At 40.4% G+C, this 12,841-nt stretch overlaps 1 protein-coding gene across 1 annotated transcript in view; it reads left to right on the forward strand.

Annotated features, from left to right (window-relative positions):
- Positions 1-3,256: 3,256 nt before the first annotated feature.
- The window catches only part of FGF9 (fibroblast growth factor 9), an 86,460-nt gene continuing 76,875 nt past the window's right edge, over positions 3,257-12,841 (forward strand). Inside the window, exon 1 of the mRNA XM_044071593.1 lies at positions 3,257-4,288. Within this exon, the coding sequence (XP_043927528.1) occupies positions 4,009-4,288 (280 nt within the window). The 5' untranslated portion in view covers positions 3,257-4,008. The remainder of the gene's footprint in view (positions 4,289-12,841) is intronic.

Consider the following 12,841-nt stretch of genomic DNA (forward strand, 5'->3'; position numbering starts at 1 on the left):
CCCACTTTCTCAAAAAAAAAACAAGTGCTCTAACTCTCAATAGCCTGATCTCATGTAACTATGTAGCCATTCCAAAACCTGATCCAATAAAACTGTATAGCCCTACCAGAGCCCTATCTCTAACCCTAAAACTCCCACCCAGTTCCCAACCCAAGTCCTCACTCCCTTACCTAAATCTTCACTCCACCCAACTCTAAAGTCCCTGATTATTCCTTAAAACTAAAACTCCACCACCTCCCTAAACCTAAATTCCCTGATCAGTTTCTAATCCTAAAACTCCCCTCCTACTTCTTAAATCTAATACTCCCTTCCTGTTCCCTAACCCTGAAACTCTCTTCCTGCTCCTTAACGCTAAAATCTGCTTCCTGCTCCCCAACCCTAAAACTTCCCTCTTACTCCCTAAACCTAAATCTCCTTCCTGATCACTGCCCTGATCTACACTCCCACCCACTCCCTTCTCATGGCTGCCGCACAGCAGCTGCTTGCCCAAACTTACATTCAAGTTTGAGTGCAAGTGGCAGTCTACATGAGCTACAAATATGCAGTCCCAGGCTTTGAGACAGTGTTTTTTGAGCAGTTAGGACTCTAGTGCTTGTAGTAGAAAACCCACATGGGCACACCCATACATACACACACACACACACACACACACACACACACACACACACACACACACACACACACACACATGGCATACTTTGCAGGCACCCTAATGTTTATGGACATCAGGCTTGATTTTATACCTTGTGTTTCTGAAGTACAGCCAAACAAGCCACATATGCTATGTAAGGAGATCAAAAAAAGGCTGAAACATGCTAGTGGGGTTTGGCTTCATTGGTCTGAATGTATCCATTAAGACTTAAAAAGTTAAAAGTCATGGACATTCAGAAGCCATGTAGCTAAAACTCTGGTATATCCTTAAGGGGTCATTTATATATACCCAGCAGGTCTCCACTGCATGAGGTTTAAGTTTGACACAGTGAAAGCTCTTATTCAAGTCTTAGCTGCAGTTTTTACTAAATAGTTTGTGTGACCTTTTTAACGTTTGGCTTGGTTTATCTATATTACTGTCTATCACAAGTTTAGCCTTTAAATTGCACACTTTCTGAACTATGGTATAATATCCTAGTAAAATCTGTTATTTTAGCCATTATCTAATAATTATTTTAGTCATTATCCTTTAATTATTTTAAACAGAATGATTTAAAAGACGTGCAGACTGCACCAAGAGCAAGATTTGCAACATTTATTCACAGGAAGAAAGCAAAGACATCTCTGAACAAATGCATACAGGACATCACACTGACAAACACAAAGACTTTTGTCTTATTTCAGGCATAGTGTGTCAGGTTAGCAATTAACATTATGTAATTATAATTGTTTCACGTGTCTGTATTGCATATTTCTTTAATTTGACATTCTTGTTTTCTAAAACATTTTTAGGAATATTTTAAATATAATTTTTGATATCATTGTCTGTAGCCTAGTCCTCCAGACTATCCTTACAGGGCACAGTAGCTTGCCAGTACAAAAGATGACCGAGTTTATTCTTTGTTGTGACAAATGTTATCAGGTCATTTGTCATCCAACTTCTCCCCTACCCAGGTTTTTTTTTTTTTTTTTAAGAAGCTCTAGCTGGTATTTTGTTAAGCACAACATTTGGTATGCAGTGCGTTAGGACAGAATAGATCTATGTTAATTCAGTTTTCGATAAAGCAGTGTGTGTGTGTGTGTATGTGTATACGCGCGCGTGCTGTGTGTGTGTGTGTGTGGGGGGGGGGGGGGGGGGCTCACAGTCATCCAAGAGACCCAAACAGCATATTTTTTCAACTGGAGAATTTAAAATTTATCATCTAATGATGCCAGTTAGGTGGGGCAAGATGTCAAAAAAATATTTAAACTCACTTAAAATAGACAATGAATCTGTGAACCTTTGATTGCACCATAGTAGTCCAAATCTCTTGAAAGGGAACGATTACCAGTTACAATGCCCTGGCCCTTTTATGGCTAATTCCCAAAGAATGTACATGTACAAGTACTTCTAGAAAAGCTGCCAGTTTTTTCATACTGCAGATCTACACACTTAAACGAGACCAAAGCATAATTCCAAGCTAGCGGTCCCACAGCTCTACAGCGACTTCTATCGAGGGACGCCCAAGAATGCGAGCAATCGCTGGACGGTAGCTGGAGCTCTGGGGTTGGATGAGGAACTGGAGAGCAATTCATGGAAATGAGAGGGCGAGGGTCTGCACACTGGAACCGTCGAAAAGCCCAGATTACAGCCTTAATTCGCCCTGCCTCTATTTCACTTGGAATATCCACTGTGCTCCCTTTACTGAAGGCGTTTCTAGCATGCGTCCACGTCTCCACAAAGCGTCCAGATGCAATTCATTTTGGATAAAATGTAAGACCCTTTTGGCATTTCGCTGGAGCTAAGTATCAGGATTCCCAGCAGAATCGTCGTCCGCGTAGCAGGTGGGATGCTGGCTGCCTTCTGTTAAGAAGGCATGCATGTTTTATTGTGTCACTAGATTTCTGCTAGGAAGAACAAAGCGAGCCTTTTAATTCTTGGAGGTATTCAAGCAAAAGAAAAAAAAGGTCGTCTGGATCTAAGAAAAGGTTACGTTTACTGTTTGGTTTTGTACATTTTAGCGACCAGTAAATATGTGAATGTGAGAGTTTAAATAATATTTTACTTTCCCGTTACTATGGCTTGTTTATCTAAATAGTTCACCTTAAGCTTGTTTTATAAACGTTGTAACACGCTGCTCAGTGTATAGCGGTTGATAAAATGCATGCCAGAGATTCCATAGTACAATAAATCAGTAATAGCTCAAATAGAAACTCCTTCTTTATACACACAACTTACAGCTTGTAAAAACTGGTGCCCAAAAAATAACCAGATTTACTACTACTAACTACATATTTACTAAATAAAAAAAGGTAAATGAAAATGCACATGGATGTGATACATTTTCCTGAAATTAATACTTTCGTTGTATTAAATGTGCACGTCGGCAGTACCTACAAAAAGGTATGCTGTCTCAACAGACCCGAGTCGCAATATTTGGCTGTGACATCGTCCCCGCGTGTCATATGCTCTCCCAGCGCTGTACCATAAAAGTGTCGCACTCGGGGTACTAATTTTTATAGTGCAGGCAGGGTGTGCTACACGCGCGGCGCTAGGACCGCACGGAAATGCTTGCCGCAGTCAGAACTACCTTAAACCCAGCCCAATGACTTTTTCTGCGCCACTCTGCGTGCTACATGGAGCTCTACAGTCAATATCCGCAGCTCGGTGCTGAAGTACAACATTTCAGTAGGAGCTCTGCAGAGAGAACACCTGTTTCAATATAGCCAAGGAAGCCTAACCACTTATAGTTTTTTTTTTCATTGCCGGTGATGCAACTGACCTCTAACCCGTGGACACTTGTGCATTGCTGTTTAGCATTCTGGATAATAAATCAAGACATCAAAGTTTTATCTTTTCTTTTTTTTATCCCGGATTTACCTCAGCTTCTAATGTGAGACCTCTTTCCATCAAGGATTCATGCTGATGTATGCAGTCTGTTGTAGGGTAAAAACAGCGCATGCCTTTGAGTGGAGTCAGAATCCATAAATTCTGACGTAGTCCGCGCATCTTAAACCCCCCTATTACCGTCTGGGTTTTTAAGTTGCCATGGTCATTCTTATCTTAACCCACATGGAGACACTACGGATTTTAATTCTTTTTGCTTCTGGAGAGGCTTATAAACGCACTGTGTAAGAAGAGCTGGGGAACATGCTTTATAAATATGCCAATGTGTGAGCATAAAGTGTTTTTTTAGACTAACAGTGGTTTGACCTTGAACCTGTGCAATTCATACCAGAATTTGAATATTTAATGGATTGAAGAGCAAACAGTTCATCTGTAACTGCAGTGCGAAGGCAGCAGATACCCAAGATAAAAATCTCTTGGGTCGACACCATTATTAATTGTTTATTCCTGGTTTGTAAAACCACACGCTGATGGCTCCCTTAGGTGAAGTTGGGAACTATTTCGGTGTACACCAGGATGCAGTACCCTTTGGGAATGTGCCCATTTTGCCTGCAGATAACCCCGTTTTGCTGAGTGATCACCTGGGCCACTCTGATGCTGGGGGGTTGCCCAGGGGAGCTGCAGTCACGGACTTGAACCATTTAAAGGGGATCCTCAGGCGGAGGCAGCTCTACTGCAGGACTGGATATCATTTAGAGATCTTTCCTAATGGCACTATCCAGGGCACCAGACAAGACCACAGCCGTTTTGGTAGGTAACTATGCAATAACATCCTAGTTTTCAGCATGACGAAACATTCTGAAATTGATATTATTGTGCACTATCTGCATATAAAAGGAGGCACTTCAGCACGTCAAAATTCAATGCGGAATTATTCTGAGAGCCTCTGCTGTAAGGCAACCGGACGCAGCTGGGGTTTGCTTACCAAAATGTGGGGAATAACAGCAGTTAAGTCCTAAAAGATGGTTTAAGAGTGCAGTTTGTCTTTTAGCATGTCTTAGGTTGCCACCCTTTCAGATGCAAGAGTATGACTTTTTTAAGAAACCTGAGATTTTGCAGGACTAACGGTACCTGCACTCAGTATAGGGGATTAGGAGCCATTGTTGCATTACCCAAATCCAAGCTTTCTATAGCAGAATTAACTATTTTTTCAGTTATTTTCCTTCACGTTACGGTGTTTTAGATAGTCAAAGTTTTGAGCAACGGTTAGAGTAAGTTCAAAATATTTCATTCCAAAATCAAAGGACATTTGCCATTTTATGTTATCTCGCAGAGCACAACCGTCTAAACGGGAAATGTCTTGCGAAAAACGGACAGGTGGTAACCCAACGTGGTTTAACTTGCATGTAAGTTTATTGTAGTAGTATGGGGACATTTAGTTACAGTTTAGTTACACTACTAAGTTTGCATTGCAAAAGAATCATTTTACTCACTCTTGAGCAAGTGGCTTCAGTATCAAAACTTGGACGTGCAGGAAGAAATAACCAGGAATGCACATTTGACTTGGGGTAACAAAAAAGTAAAATCACCCTAGCATTTCAGATAAAGTTTTTTTTTTGGTTATTTGTTAGTACTACAGCCCCTTATGTGAACAGTAAAGGCCACCACAAAGTTCACCCTGACAAACTAGTATGTTTAATAGCTGCCCATTGTATTTCACTCTTTTAGTGTGTGTGACTGCGTGGTCATCTTACATACTTACATTTTTAAATCTTCTACTGTTTATAATGTCGATTCTAATGAAGAATTTGCATCATTTATAGATTTCGTAATCATCAATTCAGTTCTTTTACACAAAAATAGTGAGGTGTATAGATGGGGAGGGGGTGTTGGAGATGACTAATCCCCCTCACCAAGCCAGTAGCTTGACAGTATTCCTCCAAGAGGAATTGTTTAACTTGTGCTATTACGAATATTAAGGTAAATTGCAGAGATAGTATCACTTGTGCAGCTACTACAGGTTTGGCGGTAGAGTATACCAACTACAGGTGCGAAGTGTCACACCAACTACAGGTGAGAAGTGTCAAATTCATAGCACGTCAAGTTGCTTAGTCCTCCGTAATGATAATGATATAAGTGAACATTTCTTGATTTCGTGTTAGGAAACAGTTTCAGAGCAGGCAGCGATCGTTATCTTCCAATGACTTTTATGGAAGTAGAGCTGTTTTGTTTTTGCTGATGTAGCTTGGCATTTCAGTAAAGTAATCAATCAAGTAGTCTAAAGTTTGTGCTGATTTGCATCGTTATGATATTACTCTTCAACACTATGGGCTGGACTGGCGGGTTGAGTTCCAAACTGAAGAAGCTCTAATGAAACAAGTGGCACAGACATTTTATAAGAATTAAAGTTGTTGTTTTCATACTTTATATATCTGCGTATTTTTAAGCCACGGGTTGGGGGTGGGGGATTAAAGCAAAGATCAGTAGTGTACTAAACCCAGCACACCAGTTTTTCTCTTCAGCAGGTGTCATGTCAAGTTCATAGCGGCTGTGCTGCTTTCTTCATGGAGGGATGGTGTGTGTCTGCCTTGAGTGTCTGTTTGTGGCGGGGGGGGGGGGAGGGTAACAGAATAATGAGAGGAAGCAAGTTGTTTGCTTCAGGGAGGTTTCTCTGTTCAGAAGACGGGAGATGGAAGCTTGTTTATTTATCGTACTTAAGTTTGTGGATCAGGGTAGTGGGCTGATCTAGTCTGGACCCATTTCAGCCACACCCTGGAAGTTACAGTACAAATACTTAGTACAGAATGGACTATTATAAAGAAAACTATATGACTTTTTTGTCAGGATAGTTTACTAAAATCAAGTTTATTTGCATTTTTAAGTTCTCTGTAGTTATGAGAAGCTGGGGCAGGTTGGGTGGCGGTCGTGGTTGCAGCTCCAAAGATGTGAGTGTGTGCGTGAATCTGCTTGATTGGGGCCGTAGGTAGAAATGTATCCAGTTTTGACTGTTAGATCTTCTTTTAAATTCATGAGGTGAATACTTACTACTCGTTGTCCAAAGTATGGGAATGTTATACTTTAAGTGACTGATACGTAGTGAATGGAAATGTGCTAATGAGGTTGTTTCTTGATTTGTGCTTTATAAATCATCAGTGCAGATTAGAGGCACTTTGACACCCTTTTATAGTGTACAATTTTCAGAACTGGGTGATCTTCCTACAAATTCAGTAACAAGATAAAAGAGGTGTTTTTTGTGTCAAGTGAAAAACTGTAGCATGCTTTACTTCAAATTTACAGTGAATCCGTGGCGCGCGCACACACACACACACACACACACACACACACACACACACACACACACACACACACACACACACACCCCGCTTCCGTCCAGCGAGCAGTGCTCAGATAAGTTCAGGTTGCTGGGGCTTACCCAGGTATGAGTACCTAGGATGCAATGTTTTATGCAGGGGGCATCCCAACAAGTTCCGAGAAGAGGTGCTAAAGGTAGGGACTATGATACAGATGCCTTTTATTCAACCGATGAGGTAGGGACTGCAGTGTTTCTTTTGACTCCTTGTACTGCTATGTCTCATCTGGATATACGGTAACACTTTTCTGGTATACCTTCGCACCACAATAAGTGGGAACCCCCATGTTAGTACGAAAATCAGATTTCCCGCCCTCTGTGATTCGACTAAACGGGGAAATGATCTCCACAAATGTATGTTTTAATAAACGTTAATTTTGTGTCAGGTTGTATGCACTTGGCTTCTTTCGCTTTTAGTTACAGAATACTTTGTGTTTCTTTTGTATCTAACAGGCTAAAATGAAAATGCATTGTTCTTAAATGTAACATACCTCTCAACCTCTTCCCGGAAGAAATCTGCCTAAAGCCTGAAATAACAAGAGGATAAAGGCCGCCAAATAGGGACATTTTTCAAATATTGTTCGTATAAACTTAGAGAGATGCTAGAATAACAGGATTTGTGTTCGTATGCATTTTTTAACACTATGAAGTCTGAAACTGAAATGTATGTCATTTAGTGACTTAAGCCCTCAGTGTTTTGCCAGAAATCCACAAATTTTACGAAGAACAGACAAAAAATATGAGGCAAAAATCTGGACATTATACGAAAGTCAAGACAGTTGAGAGATATGACCCACAGGCCAATTTAATTTACTTCCACTGAAATGTTCACATTAGCACCACCCCCCATACACAGACAGTGATGGGTATCCTTGAGCAGTTACTAATGAGCAGTAAAAGTGTGGAAGGACTTTTAAGTTTTGTATCCTATTTCTTTCTGATTATGTTTGTTCCGATATGTAGTTGGTTTTCTGTTACTGTTGTGCTGTCTTTTTTTCATCGTGCTCATGAAAATCTTTCATTATATGATAATAGCATTTTTCATCTTTGCACAAAAGGAACCTCGGTTTAACTGTTTAGTCCTTACTGCGCCCTTCATTTCTTATACTGCCTATGGCTATACTCTCATTCTCTGCCTCTTAATGACTATGCTTGTTGAGGAGCTTCCGCTTATTACTCGAGTAACCGCCTACACATGAGAGCTTACCTATGCTCTCTTCCTCAAGGAAAGAGGGAATTCAGAACTGTATGCACTGATTTTGTATTATGTATTTCCATAATACTTAAATCCTGATGGTGTCAGTAGAGGTTGCCAACCTGGAAATGGTCACATCCTTTGCCTTCTAACATAGGGGGTTAATTTGGAATGCAGACCCTTAATATTCCTTTTGCGACACATTTGATGTCTTACGCAAAATCCTAAATATTCCTAAGGTTTTCATGTATAGAATTATTGAGGCTGAAGACAAGTGTGCTTGCTTGCAAATAAAAACCATACCAAGAAGGGAGTTTGCAACCCGATTTTAATTGCTGTTTTCTTTTCTTGATCTGTGTGTAAAACAGTGTGGGATTGTTTAATAGGATGTTCAGTTGCAAGAAGCTTGAGTTTGGATTGTTAATGGAAGAGCAGAACTTAATGTAATTACCAGTAATTATTATTTACTTTATAGTCTTAACATCCAGTGCATGAGAATTGGGAAGTACCCCCCCACACACACACACACTAATGGTACACTTGGCTTCTGTACTGGTGTATAAGTGTATGTGACCATACCCAGGACCTACCTCTCAACTGTACAGATTTTCGCAGAATGTTCAGATTTTTGCCTCATATTTTTATCTGTTTTTCATAAAATTGTGTGTTTTTTTTCCTGGCAAATCATTAAGGATTGAAGCCAGAAAATAAAGACAAGACAGTTGAGTTTCAGACTTCATACTCCAGAAAATTCATGCTAACGCAAAAACTGTTCTATCAACGTTCTAAGTCTATAAGAACAATATTTAAAAATTGTCCCTATTTGTGGACTTTTGCCCCCCCCCCATTATTTATACCTTTGTCCAGATCGCTTGGTCAATGAGGTTGACATGTATATAGTGGTCAGATCTACCAGAAGCTAGTTTGACCTCTGCAAGATAGAATATCATTTAAAATATCACCCTTGAGGGACAACAGTCTTTATTGTAGCACAGTGTATGTGCCATACCCGAAGGTACTGCTGCATACATTTGAGGTAGGCTTTCGGATTTATGGGATGTGCCTTTTGTTATTAGATGCGCCATAAAACAAATATTTGAACATAGTGGGGCCTAATCACGTTCCGTCCATGTGGAACAATGAATGGCAAATACGAAACATTTACAGTACACGAACAGATTATATTATCTCTTGTAGTGCATTCCCATACCTGCACAGTAGAAAGTGTTCTGGAAGAGAAGATGCTCATTACAAAATAATCTTTGTTAGCTTTGACTGGAGGACCCTGACCCCATAGTTTTCACCATCTAACCTACATAATCAGGCACGTATTCAGAAATAATTAGGGATATTTTTTTTTAAATATTAGTACAGCTAACATGAGAAACAGATAGAATCTGAGCATGAATGTAAATTAACGTGCATTTTCTGAAGTAAAAGGATTCTTTCTCCGGTCCCGTCTAAATGGTATTCAACGGGCGTTAGGACCCAGTACAGGCGTTGCGCAGGCGTCCTCCTCCTCACACCTTTACCTCAACAAGCTGAAGGCCCACATCAGTCTTTATCGCTGTGTGCCATGCTCCTGTGTTTGACCAAGCCCTACTTTAATTAACGCTATGTTTTTTGTTGGGGTGGCCGAAGGGAAGATATGGGCATATCTTGGCGGGTGGGAGGGGAGACATACCCAGCAATGCAGAGTAGCTGGTTCTCTTTTAGTAATGGTGTATGTTACTTCCTAAAGGAGTGAAAACTAACTGCAGCGCTGGCCAAGGCTGAGTGCCACAGCATGCTTCACTTACGTAAGCAGGGTCAACGAAAGAATTCGACTTTTTCAGCTATAAAGGATGCTCCTGTTAGGAAGTAAGTAGCAGGGGCAAAACAAATCAGAGTCGCCGTAGCTGTTGTTGTAAAACCAGCCCTTGTCCCATATCTGCAGTCAACTGCAAGATATGTGGACGGCGTTACAGTCAGAATCGAATATCACCTCCTTCCTCCAGTGAATACTGTATTTTTTCAGTCAAGCTATGAGTGTAAGACAGTCTTAGTGTAACCCGTAGGTATGGAGTTTAAAAATAGGCAGCAATTCCCAACTCATTCAGTCCCACTGGCACATAATTCATTTCCTTTACTCCTCACAGCCTTTGCAGTTTCCAACGCTTATTTTTTCCAGATATAATTGAAATTTGAGTCTGAAGACTTGAAATGTGGGCATCTCATCGATAGGTATTTGCAAGCAGTGTATATTTTAAGTTTTGGTTCTGTATACGTGGGTGGCAATGCTAAGAAGCAAGTACTGTAAGCAAGTATCTATAAAATCAATATAAATAGAAAGACGCACGAATGGGGTGTGGTTACAAAGACACCGCAAAATGAAAGAATGCAAAATCCCGCTGCGTTGACCAGCATATATTTTCATCTTTATATTTGGTGGAGAGATACTGTTCAGCTTCTTTAAGCTACTTTTTGTGCTCGATATCTAGAAAAGGTACACAGAGGCCCAAACGGTAATGTATACATAGAAGATATGATACATACAGTGCTGTGCTCCCGAATGGCATTTGAGACAGAAACATCCTGTAATTGTGGAATTGGCAATGTAGAGCATTTACACGTTGTGGTGTGTAGGACACTAGAAGGATGTGAATGAGACAATCGGATCTGTACGGTCCATCGAGCCCTAAAAGTCCAAATTCTACCAAAGGTTGTGCGACATTTGAATCCATTACAATAACTTAATTATATTAATTATCCCAGCATGGAGTGTGTGTGTAGTGGGTGGCATTGCCCTCCCTTGCCCCGCTCCCCCTTACACTTCACCAGGGCTGCTAAGTTATCACCCCCTAACATTTTGAACATTGATGGGATGGAGCAGTACATTTGTCACTAGCACACCCACACAGGTTATATTCAAGAAAAAGAACTCAGCGGAGCCCTGACTTTGGAATACTGACAAATGTAAGCAAGTCAAGGAAGGGAAAGCCAACCATCTTTGTCTGGGGGGAAAACAGTTAGGGAGGTGAGGGCAGTTTAACATAGTTTAGGTAAGGACAGTGGGGAATAGGGAGTGGGGCGATCTAGAGTGTTAGCTGGTAATTACAACTTATAAGGAAAGGGTAGTTGAGATAAAATGATAGAGTATGGAATTAACCCACCTTATTTATTTATTTCACTAATTCACTGTGTTTGTTAACTTGATTGTCTGACTGGGCCAAGTACACTTCTTTTCATCTGAGTCCTGGGGAGAAATGCCCCAGATACATTTTACATTACATTAAGCAGTAAATTACAGTTAACTGAAGAAGGGTTGATGCAAATATCATATGAGTTATACATGTTATAACAGCTAATCATTATTATATATTATAATTATTATAGACATTTGTGAGACAACATACAAGTCAGGAGTGTTTAATAATTTAGACATTAAAGCTTCAGTAATTTGAGAAAAGGATAGAAGGAGGGAAGTGTTATAGAACTAAAACTCGAGGAAGGAGGTGGATAGAACGGTAATGGTAACTAAGGGTTGATGAAGTTGTAAAGAGAGAGATTAACTTTGAAGAATTTAAGTGAGTAGAGAGAGTGTCTAGCACTGTTCCTGGAAGGGGTAGATGTAGGTATAGTGAGGAGGGATGAGAAAGTACTGTAAAGGTAACTTCAGCCTGGTGAGCAGGATCCAAGAATTGTGCAGGTAAGCTTTTAAGCTGCTTATGAAGGAATTAAAGGGTGTTTGTCTTAGAATTGGAGGGAGTAAGTTCTGCTTCTTAGATATGTAGTTTAAGGACTCACATTAGGGGTCAGGAAGGAATTTCTTGTTTTCCCCAATAGTTTTTTTTCATGTTTTTGCCTTTTACAGCAAGCATTAGAGTAGGTTGGGGTACTGTAGCCATGTAATTCAGCAGATGAGCCATTTTGGAAGAATAAGTTTGTAGGGGGATTGGTGATGGTGGGGGGAACACAGACTTGAACAACTTGGTCCTTTTCAGTCAGGCATGCTGTAGACATCTCTTGTAGCTTGGGACATGGATAAAGGAGTGGAACCATTCATTCCTTTTGGATAACAGGCAGGTTAGGGGGTATGTGATGTAGTTAAGCATAAGCATATTTATTTCCATTCAGAGGTAAAGGGCCATACTGAATGGAAGAAGAAAATGTCCTGTATGAAATAAGAAATGCAGTCAGTACAGCAGTTCATTAAAGTGGTAGGCTAAGAAGGCAGCAAGAGGACTGATGGAAGGAAATAAAGCTAAAAGTCCTGGAGCATAAACAAACTAAGCAGAAAAGGACAGTGAACCTCAACAGGAAGATGAGAAAAACATTTATAGATAGTACATTTGGTTTAGCTAAAACAAACTATGCAAACTGTGGTTTCCCAGTAACTATCAGGATATTTATTGTTATGAAAACAATGACTTTATATTTTTGTAATGCTTATAGCTTTTGATGAAGTTTCTGGAGAAAAGCTCTGAAGAAAGGAAAAAAAAGTCTAACTAGTGACTTTGTTTAATCATCTGAAGTATTCGGCAGGATTCCATTAGGACTATGTTGTTTGTCTTTTGGCTTTTTCCCGGTAAGGGGTCGCCACAGCGGCTAATGATTGGCTCGATGCCCAACCTTTAACGAAGGCATGCCCATTTATGCACGCGTGTCTTTCCAATGCTACCCAACCGCGGGGACGACATGCAGACTCCACACAGAAGGTACTCCCAAACCAAGCTGAGAATCGAACGGGAGAACCTCTTGCTGTGAGGTAACAATGCTACTGCTGTACAACCGCGGAACATTTCAAACTGGCACTTCA

Source organism: Protopterus annectens, chromosome 5.part0, assembly GCF_019279795.1.
Source record: "Protopterus annectens isolate FY-2018-M chromosome 5.part0, PAN1.0, whole genome shotgun sequence".
In the NCBI taxonomy this organism is placed as follows: domain Eukaryota; kingdom Metazoa; phylum Chordata; order Ceratodontiformes; family Protopteridae; genus Protopterus; species Protopterus annectens.